The sequence below is a fragment of the Ipomoea nil genome, unplaced genomic scaffold (assembly GCF_001879475.1).
Source record: "Ipomoea nil cultivar Tokyo-kokei standard unplaced genomic scaffold, Asagao_1.1 scaffold0873, whole genome shotgun sequence".
Lineage (NCBI taxonomy): Eukaryota > Viridiplantae > Streptophyta > Magnoliopsida > Solanales > Convolvulaceae > Ipomoea > Ipomoea nil.
In genome coordinates this window covers 1521547-1538162 of record NW_017617301.1, presented here as the reverse complement: position 1 = coordinate 1538162, position 16616 = coordinate 1521547, and the positions used below count along the sequence as shown (strand labels likewise).

The window sequence follows — 16616 nt, the reverse complement described above, 5'->3', positions numbered from 1 at the left end:
TTTAAAATGTAGTCGCTAAAATCTTATATACATCTATAGTTCTCCAAACCCTTTTTTCTAGTAATTTCTTGATGTGAGACTTACAGCACGTTTGGTTCGCGGAATGAATTTTGAGGTAATAGGAATGCTATTCCATAAGGAATAGAATAGGCAAGGAATAGAATAGGATTTGTATTCTATTGTTTGGTTCGCGGAAGGAATAGACTTTAGGAATTATATTACAGTGTTTGGTTGATTTAAGGAATAGAAATGAAATATGTTTTAAAAGACATAAATACCCTTATAAAAATATGTGATGGTGGTGATGGTGACGGTGGTGGTGGCGGTGGCAGTGGTGGGGACGACGGTGGTGGTGTTGACGGTGACGGTTGTGGCAGTGGTGGTGGGGGCAGCGACGGTTGTGGCGGTGGTGGTGGTGGCGGTGGTGCTGCTGTGTGGTGGTTCTGGTGGCGGCGGCGGTGGTGGTGGTGGCGGTGGCGGTGGTGGTGATGGTGGTGGTGGCGGTGGTAGTGGTGGTGGCGGCGGTGGCAGTGGTGGGGGCGGCGGCGGTGGTGGGGGCAGTGACGGTTGTGGCAATGGTGGTGGTGGTGGCGGCGGCGGCGGCGGCGATGGTGGTGGTGGTGGTGGTGGCGGCGGCGGTGGTGATGGTGGTGGTGGTGGCGGCGGCGGTGATGGTGGTGGTGGCGGCGGCGACGATGGTGGTGGTGGCGGCGGCGGTGATGGTGGTGGCGGCAACGACGGTGGTGAAATATGATAAATTTATATATATGATAAAAAAAAATAAGGTTAAAGAAAGGGGTAAAAAAGGAAATAGATTCTAAAATCTATTCCTGAGCGTTCAGTAATAGGCTAATACCAGGGGGGGCCCTAGTAATAGCTATTACCTTATTTGAGGTAATAGGCTATTACCAGGAATATTATTCCTGGTAATAGAAATGGTTACCAAACAACGGAATAGGCCTATTACTGGGAATGCTATGTCATTCCCGGCCTATTCCGTGAACCAAACGGGCCATTACTGTATTATAAAGTTAATTGTTGTCATTTTAGGTTCTAGTTCTAATATATACTATTTTTTTTTGGTTTCTCACATCTCTGTTTAATAAGAAGTGTGTTTTGTCTAGTGGTATGATTCTCGCTTAGGGTGCGAGAGGTCTCAAATTCAATTCTCGGAATGTCCCATCTTCCTTATGCGAAGGGGTATTGTAGAGGATTTATCCTAAGAAAAGTAGAAAGTCAGTCATATTTATCCTCACAACATTATGAAGTAATTAAGATCAGCCATATTTATCCTCACAACATTATGATGAAGTAATTAAGATTTTAAAGACGGTGAGAGTTATATTTGATTTTTAGCTCAAAGAAGATGAGCAGGAGACTGGAAATTTTTGTCTTTTTATATTTTTTATTTTTGGGGAATTATGGGGTTCTAGTTCCATCTTTAGGTTTAAAATGCAGTTGCTAAAATCTTATATACATCTATGCTTGTGTAAATAAATGTTCAGTAGTTCTCCAAACCCTTTTTTCTAGTTGTTTGATTATGTGTTTCTCTGCTTCTTGTTCAATATCTAACTTTATTTGAGTGATAAATTTTTGGATGTGAGACTTACTGTATTATAAAGTTAATTGTTGTGATTTTAGCTTCTAGTTCTAAGATATACTATTTTTTTTTTTTTTTGGTTTCTCTCATCTTTATTTAATAACAAGGGTAGTTGGTTTAGTAGTATAATTCTTGCTTAGGGTGCGAGAGGACTCGAGTTCAATTCTCAGAATGCCCCATTTTCTTTATACAAAGGGGTATGATGTGAGACTTACTGTATTATAAAGTTAATTGTTGTGATTTTAGCTTCTAGTTCTAAGATATACTATTTTTTTATTTTTTATTTTTGGTTTCTCACATCTTTATTTAATAAGAAGGGCATTTGGTCTAGTGGTATGATTCTCGCTTAGGGTGTTAAAGGTCTCAAGTTCAATTCTCATAATGCCTTATCTTCCTTATGCAAAGGGGTATGAGTAAAATTTCTATCTTTGGTTTTAGTCCATCTTTAGGTTTAAAATGCAGTTGCTAAAATCTTATACACATCTATGCTTGTTTAGGTTTAAAATGCAGTTGCTAAAATCTTATACACATCTATGCTTGTGTAAATAAATGTTCTGTAGTTCTCCAAACCCTTTTTTCTCGTTGTTTGATTATGTGTTTCTCTGCTTCTTGTTCAATATCTAACTTTATTTGAGTGATAAATTTCTTGATGTGAGACTTACTGTATTATAAAGTTAATTGTTGTGATTTTAGCTTCTAGATCTAAGATATACTTTTTTTTTTTTTTGGTTTCTCACATCTCTATTTAATAAGAAGGGCATTTTGGTCTAGTGGTATGATTCTCGCTTAAGGTGCGAGAGGTCTCGAGTTCAATTCTCAAAATGCCCCATTTTCCTTATGCATAGGGGTATGAGTTCAATTTTCAGAATGTCGCATCTCGAGTTAAATTTGATTTTTAGCTCAAAGAAGATGAGCAGGAGACTGGAAATTTCTGTCTTTGGTTCTAGTTCCATCTTTAGGTTTAAAATGCTGTTGCTAAAGTCTTATACACATCTATGCTTGTGTAAATAAATGTTCTGTAGTTCTCCAAACCCTTTTTTCTAGTTGTTTGATTATGTGTTTCTCTGCTTCTTGTTCAATATCTAACTTTATTTGAGTGATAAATTCTTGATGTTAGACTTACTGTATTATAAAGTTAATTGTTGTGATTTTAGCATCTAGTTCTAAAATATACTATTTTTTTTTTTTTTTTGGCATCTCACATCTTTGTTGAATAAGAAGGGTATTTGGTCTAGTGGTATGATTCTCACTTAGGGTGCGAGAGGTCCCGAGTTCAATTCTTGGAATGCCCCATCTTCCTTATGTAAAGGGGTACGAGTTCACGAAGGGGTATTGTAGACTTCTATGGAGACTGGAAATTTCTGTCTATACGTCTATGCTTTATAGTAGTACTTACTGTATTATAAAGTTAATTGTTGTCATTTTAGCTTCTAGTTCTAAGATATACTCTTTTTTTTTATGGTTTCTTACATCTTTATTTAATAAGAAGGGCATTTGGTCTAGTGGTATGATTCTTGCTTAAGGTGTGAGAGGTCTCGAGTTCAATTCTTAAAATGCCTCATCTTCCTTATGCGAAGGGGTATTGTAGAGGGTGCATAATCTTCCATTTTATTTCTTCATCACCATTTTACATGTTTATTCATAATAAGAAAAGTAGAAAGTCAGCCATATTTATCCTCACAACATTATGAAGTAATTAAGATTTCAAAGACGGTGAGAGTTATATTTGATTTTTAGCTCAAAGAAGATGAGCAGGAGACTGGAAATTTCTGTCTTTTTTTATTTTTTATTTTTTTTTGGGAATTATGGGTTTCTGGTTCGATCTTTAAGTTTAAAATACAGTTTATAAAATCTTATATACATCTATGCTTGTGTAAATAAATGTTTTGTAGTTCTCTAAACCCTTTTTTTCCAGTTTTTTGATTATGTGTTTCTCTACTTCTTGTTCAATATCTAACTTTATTTGTGTGATAAATTTCTTGATGTGAGACTTACTGTATTATAAAGTTAATTGTTGTCATTTTAGCTTCTAGTTCTAAGATATACTAATTTTTTTTTTTTTTTTGGTTTCTCACATCTCTATTTAATAAGAAGGGCATTTGGTTTAGTGGTATGATTCTCGCTTAGGGTACGAGAGGCTTTAAGTTCAATTCTCAAAATGCACTATCTTCCCTATGCAAATGGGTATTGTAAAGGATGCATAATCTTCTATTTTATTCCTCCATCACCATTTTACATGTTTATTCATAATAAGAAAAGTAGAAAGTCAGCCATATTTATCCTCACAACATTATGAAGTAATTAAGATTTTAAAGACGGTGAGAGTTATATTTGATTTTTAGCTCAAAGAAGATGAGCAGGAGACTAGAAATTTTTGTTTTTTTATATTTTTATTTTTTGGGAATTATGGATTTCTGATGATAGTTCAATTCATTACTCACTGGACAAGGAGTTGCAGTAAAGAGGAGAAAAATTGAGAGCTAGAAGATTATGAGTGTTCTCTGTTCTGAAAGTTACAAAAGAAGAGAGGGAAAAACTGCTTCTAAAATACACACTGTGTAAAGCCTTTAACCTGGCGGTTATAACAGAAACTAGACACACTAGAAAAGACAAGAAAGCCCTTGTTATTTTGTGTACTTTGTCACCCCCCCGCCCCCTCCCCCGCCGTAAGCTGGAGCATGAATATCCTGAAGGCCCAAGCTTTGAGTGAAAGACATCAAAATTCAATCTTGGTAGAGCCTTTGTGAATCCATCTGCCAACTGCTTCTGTGAAGGAATGGATAGCAGTTTGATCACCATTTCATTTACCTTTTGTTTCACCACATGACAATCTATCTCAATATGTTTTGTGCGTTCATGAAACACATGATTCTCTCTTATGGCAATTGCAGATAAATTGTCACAGAACAAGGCTGTAGGGCTGTTTGGTTTCACCTTTAAGTCTTCAAGTAGATAGAGTAGCCACTGTATTTCACAAACTGTAGATGCCAAAGCTCTATATTCTGCTTCTGAAGATGATCTTGACACAGTGACTTGCTTCTTTGTTTTCCAAGATATTAGAGATTCCCCAACAAAAATGCAGTAACCAGTGATTGATTTTCTTGTCTCTGCACAAGTAGCCCAACCAGAGTCAGAAAATCCTTGCAACTTTATTTGAGAATGTGATGGATAGAACAAGCCTTTTTCAGGGGAACCTTTAAGGTATCTTAACACCCTATGAGCAGCCATAAGGTGTGTATCCATGGGCTTGTCAACAAATTGGCTCAATTATTGGACATCATAAGAGATTTATGGCCTTGTGTTTGTGAGATAGAGAAGCTTGCCAACCAATCTTCTGAATTCTTCAGGTTTGGCAAGAGTTGTGCCTTCTAGGCTACTGATTTTTGGCCTGCAGTTACTGCTGTATTTGTAGGCTTAGCATCCAAAAATCCATTCCCCTTTAGTATTTCTAATGTATATTTCCTTTGGCACAAGTTAAGATCATTAGGGGTTCTAGAAGCTTCAATCCCTAAGAAATAATTCAAATGACCAATGTCCTTTATTTTGAAAACTTTGTCCAGAAAACTCTTTAATTCTGTAATCTGCTCAGAATCTGTACCAGTAACCAGTATATCATCAACATATATCAGTAAGGCCATGAATGAAGTACCTGAGGTTTTGATGAATAAAGATGGATCTGCTACGGATTGGCAGAAACCATTACCTTGTAGTGCCCTTGTTAGCTTTGCATTCCATTGTCTACTAGCTTGCTTCAAACCATACAAGGACCTTAATAACTTGCAGACCTGTCTTGGCTTGTCATTCTGAAAACCAGGAGGGAGAACCATATACACTTCCTCCTCTAAGTCTCCATGCAAAAAAGCATTATTGATGTCTAGTTGTTGAATGTCCCATCCTTTAGCCACCGCAACTGCCAAGAAAGTTCTTATAGTTGTCATTCTAGCCACAGGAGAGAATGTTTCAATATTGTCCACACCAAGCTGTTGTGTGTAACCTTTTGCAACCAATCTTGCCTTATATCTTTCTATTGTTCCATCTGCCTTGTATTTCACTTTATAAACCCATTTGCATCCAATAGGTGACTTTCCAGCTAGTAGGTATGTTAGGACCCAAGTTTTGTTGTCAATTAAAGCATCTATTTCAATTTGCATGGCTTTCCTCCATGCCTCTTCTTTCACTGACTCATTATAGGATTGTGGTTCATGTGTGGCCAAGATAGATGAAGCACAAGCCCTGTGAGTAGGGGACAAACCTTCATAAGAAATGACTTTACTAATTCAATGTGGGGGTGATCTGTTATGACAGTGGTCTGTGATAAGCTTAATTTCTAGGCATTATTTAGAGTAATTTTAATTAGTGAGTTGCATAAATAAATTAAGTTTTAGGGTCGATTTTATAATAAATATTATATTTATTTATATGTTACTAGTTTAGATGTGTTTTAATAACTATTAGGCTAATGTTATATTTTTATTAATATAAATAGAACTTTTATTTTAATTAAGATTTATTTGTAGTCGTATGCATTCAATTCTAAATAAGTGTTTTAATATTAAGTTTTAGTAAGGGTGTCATTAGGTTTTAATTATTTTACTTAATTTAATTTTGTTTCTTTATTTTAGTTTTCCCCTTACAGAATTGCGAAGCAGTAAGGAAAAGAAAGAGAAAAGGGAGACTAAGGTTTAGGGCTTTTATTTTATTTTTGGTTCGTTCGGCAATACGTACGAAACAGAAGAGAAAAACAGTAGAGAAACAAGAGAAGTTGGGGGCAGCAGTGGTTCGGCGAGGAAATTGCAGCAGGAGCGAAGAGATTCAAGACTCCATCGCAAGGAATTTTCGAGCTTCAATCGCGGCTATCTTCTTCTTAGGCTTGAATTATTTTTCTTCCTTACTTTATTTTGTTTAAATTTTCAGAATGTTGTTCCTTGAATTTTCCATACATTTAATTATGATTATTGGCTAGAATTTTAATTAGGGATTTGGATTAGCCTATATTAGATTAATTGACTAATTTTCATGTGTTAATTCTTCCAATTTTAATTTAATAATTGAACTTGATTATATTTATTTTATGTATTGTAATTGTGGATTGTGTGACTCGTCATTGCATAATTCTAATATTAGGGTTCATAAGAAGAACTGACAGGTGAATTATGAACCTAGAACTCATAAGATAAACACAATTGACCTAAACTAGACATAGCTTTAGGTATTTGTGGTGATATTTGATTGTTTCTTAATGGGTTTAATTAATGTTGGTGAGATATCGACGGATGATCACAGTTAATTGGATACAACCTAGTAGCTCGACGGAGTATTAGGATATATTTGAAGCAATCATCACTATAGTCATAAGAATTAATACTTAGGAGAGTTAGTTAATTATCTAATAGACTAATCGGTGAACCCAAATCCCTAGTCTTCTCTCAATTGAAATTTCCTTTGCTATTTAATTCATAAATATTCTATTTTAATTACATTAGTTCTATTTATTTGCGTTTTTCCTTATCAACAAATTGTTTACTCAAGATAACAGTTAGTAGTGTTCCTCGTGGGATCGACCCTGGAATACTCTAGGAATTTATACTGTGATTGACTCTGTGCGCTTGCAGATTATAGCAATCAAGTTTTTGGCGCCGTTGCCGGGGAACACTTTATTAAACTGTTTTCTTTAAGTTTTTCTTTTTAAATTTATTTTAGTTGTTAGGTTCGTTAGTATTTTATTTTTATTTTATTTAGTTTTTGTTTTTCTATTTTTATTTTGTTTGTTTATGAACTTAAGGCGATCAAAAAGGCATAAGAACGTTGAATTATTTCCTATTGATCTTGAAATTGAGCGTACTTGCAGAAAAAACAGGATACGCAGGCGGCTTGAAATGGCTGAAAACAATAGAGTGGGTCAACAAGACGACCCCATACCACCAGTAGTTTCACCTCCTCACAATCAAGCAGCTCAACCACGTCTTCGAGACATCCAAAGACCTGTAATAACTGTTAACCCTTCTTGCATTCAATTATCTGATGCAGCTAGAAATTATGAATTGAAGACTTTCCATCTGAATATGCTCCCTACCTTTAACGGTTTGGGAAGTGAAGATGCTTTGGGTTTTATGCGAGAGCTCTATAGTATGGTACAAACCTTACCTTTAAATAATTTATCTGAAGAAGAGCTTAGAATGAAATGTTTTCCATATTGCATGAGGGGTGATGCTAGGCAGTGGTTGTTAAATTTACCAGAGGGTTCTTTAAGAGCTTGAGATGATGTTTACAATGCTTTCATGTTTAAATATTATTCATCTCAAAAGACAATGGACTATAGGAGTAGAATATGCACTTTCACTCAAAGAGAGACTGAGTTGTTTCATGAAGCATGGGATCGTTTTAAATTGCTTTTGACACAATGTCCACACCATCAATTTCCATTGTTATTGTTGACATAATTCTTTTATGATGGTTTAACTCCTAATTGTCAGTCTCTTGTAGATACTGCTGCAGGTGGATACACAGGTGATAAAAATAGTGATGAATTAGAAACTATCTATGAGAACTTAGCTAGTAATTCTCGACAAAAGGCAGTGAGAAGTCGAAGAGCTGTTGTGCATGAAATTAGCACACAGTCTGAGTTGACAACACAAATGGCTGAATTGACTAAACAGATTAACTTGTTGAAGACTCGTGATAGTTCAAATAGAGAATTTTGTGCTTTTTGCAATACATATGGTCATAATTCTTCTGTTTGTATGAATGCAGAGTCATCACAACCCTCTTATGAGGAAGCTAATTACATGGGATCCAACATGGGTAGGCAACAACCAAGGAGTGATCCATTTTCTAATACATATAATCCAGGTTGGCGGAATCACCCTAACTTCTCATGGAGAGATCAAGGTAATGCAAGACAAATGGGACCACTCGGATTTCAACAACAAGGACCATCAGGATTTCAGCATCAGCAATACAGACCTTTCCAGCAGGCACCTGCACCACAACAACCTCAACTTCCTACTCAAGAGAAGAAGCCTCAACTGGAGGAGATGTTCATGCAATACATGGCTAGCCAGGACACTATGATGGAGAAAATGGATGCAAAAATTGATAAGGTTGCTCAGTCCAACCAAGCATCCATTCATAATTTAGAAGTGCAAGTAGGTCAGTTGGCTAAATTGGTTGCAGAAAAAGATCAAGGTAAGCTTCCTAGTACCACTGAAATAAACCCTAGGGAAGGAGCTATGGCTGTCACTTTGAGAAGTGGTAAGATATTGGATGATGCTTTGAAAGAAAAAGAACCCATGAGTGTTGAAAAAGAGAGTGATAAAGAAGATGAGCAAGTGCCTAAAGAGAGTTCTAGTGATCAAAACCTCACTTCCTCTACAGTAAAACCTTATGTACCCCCCCCCCCCCCCCCATTCCATATCCACAAAGGCTACAAAAGAGGAACCAGGATAATAACTTTAAAAGATTCTTAGAGGTTTTTAAAAAATTGCAGATTAATATTCCTTTTGCAGAAGCACTTGCCAATATGCCATCTTATGCCAAGTACATTAAGGAAATTATGTCTAATAAAAAGAAACTGGAAGAGTTTGCTACTGTGCATTTAAATGAGGAATGTAGTGCTATTTTACAAAGCAAATTGCCTCCTAAGCTAATGGATCCAGGAAGTTTTTCTATTCCTTGCACTATTGGTAATACTGTTGTTGATAAATGCTTATGTGATCTAGGTGCCAGTATTAACCTTATGCCTTTAACGCTTTTCAATAAGTTGGAAATAGCTGAAATGAAGCCAACAACAATCTCTCTTCAACTTGCTGATAGATCAATCAAGTACCCGCATGGAGTAGTGGAAGATATTTTGGTAAAAGTTGGTAAATTTTATTTTCCTGGTGATTTTCTTATTCTTGATATGGGTAGTGATACAGATACATCCCTTATACTTGGTAGGCCATTTTTGTTAACAGGAGGAGCAATAATTGATATGTCTTTAGGGAAACTAATTTTTAGAGTAGGAACATAAAAAGAGGAATTCTCTATCTCTAAAGCTGTAAAATTACCAACTTTTGATGAATCATGTCTTTTCGTTGATGTTATTGAGAAACCTTCAGAAGAAGTATTTGTTAAGCATTCACCTAATGAAACACCACATCAACTTGAACTTAAACCACCTTCATTGCGGTTCAAATACGACTTTTTGAGTGACAATGATACTTTTCTTATGATTTCGTATGCTCATTTACTTAATGCAAAAGAAGAGAGATTGTGGAGAACATTGACTAAAGCTTGGCATGACAAAAATAATTTTTGGAGAGAATTCAATGTAGGGCAAGAAGTTTTGTTGTTTAATTCTTGTCTTAAGCTCTTTCTAGGGAAATTGAAGTCTAGACGGTTTTGCCCTTTCATGGTGACTAAAGTTTGTTCGTATGAGGCCACAGAGATTGAAAGAGATAAAAAGAGACCATTCATGGTTGCTTCACCAAAAGGCAGTCCGGAAGAAATTGGCAATTAACAGGGAAGTTTCATGTTTATTTCATTTTCTCATACCTGCTTCCTTATTTAACATTGAGGACAATGTTGAGTTTGAGTGTGGGGAAGGGGAAGTTGAGGAGACGAAAAAAATTCTGCGTTTTTCTTTCTTCATTTTCTGCACTAAAAATATGCATTTTTCTACATTTTCTGCACTAATTTTCTGCATTTTTCCTTCATTTTTCTGCAATTTCTTAGCAAATAAAGTTTTTAAAAAATGTCATCTAATGACTATGTTGATTGGGATATAAATTCTAGTGTTTTGGGAGTGCATAATATCAATGAATGTGTTTGGTTATATGTATGCTTGCATAGAGTTGGTAGTCAAATTTTGTCACATCGTGAGCTTTTGAGCCTAGAGGTTGCCCACTGCAACTTATTTTATTTTTGAGCGTTTATTTGCCCTCTTTGACTGTGTTACTTCTAGAACTTGCTTCATACCATTTCAGAGTTACATGTTATATGATGACACGGGAATGATTAAGGCATTAGCATTTAGCCGTATGGCCTTAAAAATGCCCACATCCTTATACATGTTATTTTTCCCCTAGTTAACCATTTTGAGCTTTATAATAAATAAATATAAGACATTTTTCTTCATTAGCCAATCCCAAAGAACCTTTGCTCATAAAAAAGAAGCCTTTTAACCCGTCCTTGGGTCAGTGGATGTCATTATTTCATTTATCTGTGCAAGATGACCAAAAGTGATGAAGTATGAGTGAGATTGGAGATGAAAAGTGATTTTATATCTGGTTTGCTTTGAGTGAGGAACTGTTTGTGATCAAAGGGGATGTAAAACGGGAAAAAAAAAGAGAACAAATTGATATGTTCTAAATTGTGGGTTGAAAATCTTGTTAGCACAAACTTTTGTGCTCATTTTATTCTTAAAATGATTTGTGAGCAATGAAGACATGACAGAAATTTGATGATTATGGGAAGAGTACCATTGAGGGTTGTGTCGAAATGGAAAGCTATTTATTCAGTTTTACCAAGGAAAAAAAAAAGAAAAACAAAAAAGAAAAACAAAAAAAAAAAGATGAAAAAAAAAAAAAGATGAAAAAGAGATGATGGTCTTGAGAGTTGTTTATTAGAGGGAGAATGAAGAAATGATTTGCTTGTTTTGGTAGAGTTCATTGTATTGGTTTGCAAGCTCTTGCTCTTGATATGGTGAAATTATGACTCTACTGATTCCTTGGACTTTATTTGTATTTCCTTATATCCTTTCTTTCTAAAACCACATACCTTTGGCCCCGTTACAACCCAGAAATAAAGACCTTTTGACTCGTGTTCTTCATATAATTTTGGTGGTGGAGTTTTGGTGGACAAGCAAGCCTATGGCAAGTGCACTCTCAATAAAGGATGGTGTGCACCTTTCTTACACATATATATTTGAGAGATTGAGTGAACAACTCCCTATTATCTATTTTCTTGTGTGCATATGACTTTGAACTCTCATAAGTATTATGTGTTCACAATTCCCTTGAATTGAATGCCTAGTTGACATAGTTATGTTTGGTAGTTTGATTTCATTTAATAAGTTTGCTTGGGGACAAGCAAAACCTTGAGTGTGGGGAAGTTTGATAAGCTTAATTTCTAGGCATTATTTAAAGTAATTTTAATTAGTGAGTTGCATAAATAAATTAAGTTTTAGGGTCGATTTTATAATAAATATTATATTTATTTATATGTTACTAGTTTAGATGTGTTTTAATAAATATTAGGCTAATGTTATATTTTTATTAATATAAATAGAACTTTTATTTTAATTAAGATTTATTTGTAGTCGTATGCATTCAATTCTAAATAAGTGTTTTAATATTAAGTTTTAGTAAGGGTGTCATTAGGTTTTAATTATTTTACTTAATTTAATTTTGTTTCTTTATTTTAGTTTTCCCCTTACAGAATTGCGAAGCAATAAGGAAAAGAAAGAGAAAAGGGAGACTAAGGTTTAGGGCTTTTATTTTATTTTTGGTTCGTTCGGCAATACGTACGAAACAGAAGAGAAAAACAATAGAGAAACAAGAGAAGTTAGGGGCAGCAGCGGTTCGGCGAGGAAATTGCAGCAGGAGTGAAGAGATTCAAGACTCCATAGTAAGGAATTTTCGAGCTTCAATCGCGGCTATCTTCTTCTTAGGCTTGAATTATTTTTCTTCCTTACTTTATTTTGTTTAAATTTTCAGAATGTTGTTCCTTAAATTTTCCATACATTTAATTATGATTATTGGCTAAAATTTTAATTAGGGATTTGGATTAGCATATATTAGATTAATTGACTAATTTTTATGTGTTAATTCTTCCAATTTCAATTTAATAATTGAACTTGATTATATTTATTTTATGTATTGTAATTGTGGATTGTGTGACTGACCATCGCATAATTCTAATATTAGGGTTCATAAGAAGAACTGACAGGTGAATTATGAACCTAGAACTCATAAGATAAACACAATTGACCTAAACTAGACATAACTTTAGGTATTTGTGGTGATATTTGATTGTTGCTTAATGGGTTTAATTAATGTTGGTGAGATATCGACGGACAATCACAGTTAATTGGATACAACCTAGTAGCTCGACGGAGTGTTAAGATATATTTGAAGCAATCATCACTATAGTCATAAGAATTAATACTTAGGATAGTTAGTTAATTATCTAATAGGTGAACCCAAATCCCTAGACTTTTCTCAATTGAAATTTCCTTTGCTATTTAATTCATAAATATTCTATTTTATCACATTAATTCTATTTATTTGCATCTTTCTTATTCAATAAATTGATTATTTAAGTTAACAGTTAATAGTGTTCTTCGTGGGATCGACCCTGGAATACTCCAGGAATTTATACTGTGACTGACTCTGTGCGCTTGCAGATTATAGCAATCAGTCTCCTGACATTGAGTGGCAATAATAATCCCTCAATTTAGTGGGAATAGTCATAATCCTCTCTGATCTTCTAGGTGGTAATTGAGTATTATCTTTTGTATTAACCTCTTCTGATATAGCTTCAATATCTGGTTCAGTGGGCTCCCCATTATTGCTAGCTCCTATGTTTTCAACATTACAGGGTATAGAATTGGGGTTATGACCCCCTTTTGCCGTGGAATGGTTTCCAACACTATTGGGCTCTTGAATGTTCTCCAAGGGAGGTGTTCTTTTTTTTTTTTTTTTTTTTTTGATGTGGGAACTAAAGGCAGACTGGGAATAAACATTTCATCTTCAGAGGAATCTGGACTAGCTGGTGGCTCCTTCTCCTTAAAAGGAAAAATTTGTTCATGAAATTGCACATCTCTGGAAACAAACACAAGCTGATTAGATATATCATATAGTATGTATCCTTTTATATTGGCAGGAATCCCCAAATAGATGCATCTCCTAGCTCTTACTTGCATCTTGTTTCTTCCCTGAGAGATAGTGGGACCATAACATAGGCATTCAAAGATTTTGAAATGATCATATACTACATTTTTGTCAAATAGTATCTCAAAGGGAGTATTTTCACCAGTCTTAGAGGAGGGCAACCTGTTAATTAGATAGACAGCATGCAACACACAATATCCCCAAAATTCCAGAGGTAAACCAGATTGAAATCTAATAGCTCTAGACACATTCAAGATATGTTGATGTTTCCTTTCTACAATTCCATTTTGCTGAGGTGTGTAGGCACATGACTTTTGATGAACAACACCTTTTTCATTGAGGAAGTTACTCATAGAAAACTCACTACCATTGTCTGTTCTTATAGCTTTAATCCTTTTTGGAGAATTGAGTATCGACATAATTATAGAAATTCTGAAACAAAGTCTTCACTTCTGCCTTATTATTCATTAAGTGTACCCATGTAAACCTACTATGATCATCCACAATAGTCAAAAAATAATGCTCACCTTTAAGAGAGGCAATAGCAAAAGGTCCCCAAACATCCATGTGTATCAAGTCAAAACAATTTTCAGCCCTTGAAACACTGACAGGAAAAATTGACCTGTGCTTAGCAAATTGACATGCATCACAAGCAAACTCAGAGGTTTTATAGAATTGTGAGTGTTTTATTCCATTCAGAGAATGTATCTTATTCACAGGATAATGCCCTAACCTGTAATGCCATAGTTCTAAAGACAGATTATTACATTCAACAGACCTATCAATCTGAGACTTCTTCATTCTGGGAGGAGGATAGTGAATATGTATAAGCCATTATTCTCTTTAGCAAAACCAGCCACTATCCCATAAGGACCCTGAACATTTCAAGAGTTAGTACTCATAATAATCTTGCATGATCCCTTCTTTGTCAATTTGCTAACAGATATGATATTGAAGGAAAAAGATGGGATGCACAGCACATTGCTTAACAGCATATTAAAGTGCAGTCTAATTTCTCCTATGTGTGTCACATCCACTGTTTGTCCATTAGGTAATTTTACTGATACTCCTTGAACTTTGTGATAGCTTTCAAAATACTCTAATGAACATGTGATGTGATCTGTTGCACCTGAATCAAGAATCCACACAGTATGAGAGTATAAATCAGTATCAATATGCAAGTTAGAGATAAACCTGCCTTCATCTGTGTCTTCAACATTATTCTTGAAGTTTGCTCTCATCCCTGGATTGTTCAAGGTCACAGCAACATTAGTTGCTGATTGATTCCCTTGATTCTAATTCTGCAAGAGACTTAACAATTTCTGGAGCTAGTCTGCAGAGATGCCTATATCACCAATTTGATTTATAGAGCCATTTGATGTGTCTTGGTTGAATTTATTTCTTGATTTATATCCTGGAATCCAGCCGGGGGGGGGGGGGGGGGGGGGTAGCCATGCTTCTTGTAGCACTTCTCAATGGCGTGACCAATCATGTTGCAATAGGTGCATTTTGGAACATTCTTACCCCCATTGTTGCTATACTTCTTCTTATTATTTGAGCTTGAAGCTGCTATCATATTCATCTCATCACCTGATTGTCCTTGGTTGTTCTGCACAGCTTGGACACAGCATTGGATAGGACTAGTTCAATGCTCTTTTGGTTGATAGAACCATTGATCTTCCTTTCCAATTTCAATGCCATATTCAATACTTTTTCCACTGGGGGAATTGGATCCATAACCAGAATACCAGACTTGATTGTCTCAAAATCATCATTTAAACCCTCCAAAAACCTGATAACCTTATCATCTTCTCTTTCCTTTTGAATTTTGCTAGACAAAGTGCAGGCACATCTAGGGGTACACTCACAGACTGGTAATGGTCTCATAGCATTTAATTGTTCCCATAGGCTATTGCATTTGGTAAAATATTCATTTATGGACTTATTACCTTGCAGATTCCTGAAGATCTCATTCTGCAATTTAGCTATCTTATGAGGATCTATCTGCGAATATCTCTTCTTCAAGGCACTCCAGATGTCAGTTGCAGCCTCATAGTATAGCACACTTTCTGCAATGGCGGAGTTGAGAGATTTTAGAATCCAAGAGCACACTATATTGTTACATCGTTTCCATACTGTGTAGGTAGGGCTTAGTTCTCCTGGATTTGGAAAGGTTCCATCAACAAAGCCATACTTGTTCTTCACTTCTAGGGCTATCTTCATCAATGTGCTCCACGATGAATAGTTAAGCTCAGAGAGAGGAGGTGATACAAGGATCAAATTCGGATTCTCCGTGATGTGGAGATAAAACGGATCATCAAATTCATCATTCCGTTGATGCGGAATTTGAGGAGTCGGAGTCGGAAGCTGGTTCGCTGGAGTAGCTGTGTTTCCGGTTGAAGTTCCTTCTCCGACTTCATTGTCTATCATCATAGCGGCGGTGTAACTCCGGTATCGCTCTGATACCATGATGAAAGTTCAATTCATTACTCATTGGATAAGGAGTTGCAGTAAAGAGGAGAAAAACTGAGAGCTAGAAGATTATGAGTGTTCTCTGTTCTGAAAGTTACAAAAGAAGAGGGGGAAAAACTACTTCTAAAATACACACTGTGTAAGCCTTTTAACATGGCGGTTATAACAGAAAATAGACACACTAGAAAAGACAAGAAAGCCCTTGTTATTTTGTGTACTTTGTCAGTTTCTGGTTCCATCTTTAGGTTTAAAATGCAGTTGCTAAAATCTTATATACATCTATGCTTGTGTAAATAAATGTTCTATAGTTCTCCAAACCCATTTTTCTAGTTGTTTGATTATGTGTTTCTCTGCTTCTTGTTCAATATCTAACTTTATTTGAGTGATAAATTTCTTGATGTGAGACTTACTGTATTATAAAGTTAATTGTTGTCATTTTAGCTTCTTGTTCTAAGATATACTCTCTTTGTTTCTCTACCTTAGTGTGTAGCTATCAGGTGGTTGAAATAATTGGTTGTTTTTACAATATATTGGCATGTTGCAAGTTACTCTCAAATTAAAAATTGGAATCTATACAATGTCAAGATTTATAATATTCTTGCCCCAAAAGGCAAGTGGATTATGGTCATCACATGTGTAAAAGGAGTGCAAGTAAAATGTATTTCTAGAGC

The 16616-nt window shown here is 35.4% G+C and overlaps 1 protein-coding gene and 2 non-coding genes across 3 annotated transcripts; all 3 read left to right on the top strand.

Moving 5' to 3' along the window:
• Positions 1-2356: 2356 nt before the first annotated feature.
• TRNAL-AAG lies at positions 2357-2427 on the top strand. The gene has a single exon. It is a non-coding gene; the product is annotated as a tRNA-Leu (tRNA).
• A 393-nt stretch (positions 2428-2820) lies between these two features.
• Positions 2821-2892, top strand: TRNAP-AGG. The gene has a single exon. It is a non-coding gene; the product is annotated as a tRNA-Pro (tRNA).
• Positions 2893-7476: 4584 nt separating this feature from the next.
• On the top strand, positions 7477-10100 carry LOC109178859. Its single transcript, XM_019328411.1, has 4 exons — positions 7477-7731; positions 8074-8973; positions 9087-9534; positions 9961-10100. Exons 1-4 carry the CDS (start codon positions 7477-7479, stop codon positions 10098-10100), a joined length of 1743 nt encoding a protein of 580 aa, XP_019183956.1.
• The last annotated feature ends 6516 nt before the right edge of the window (positions 10101-16616 follow it).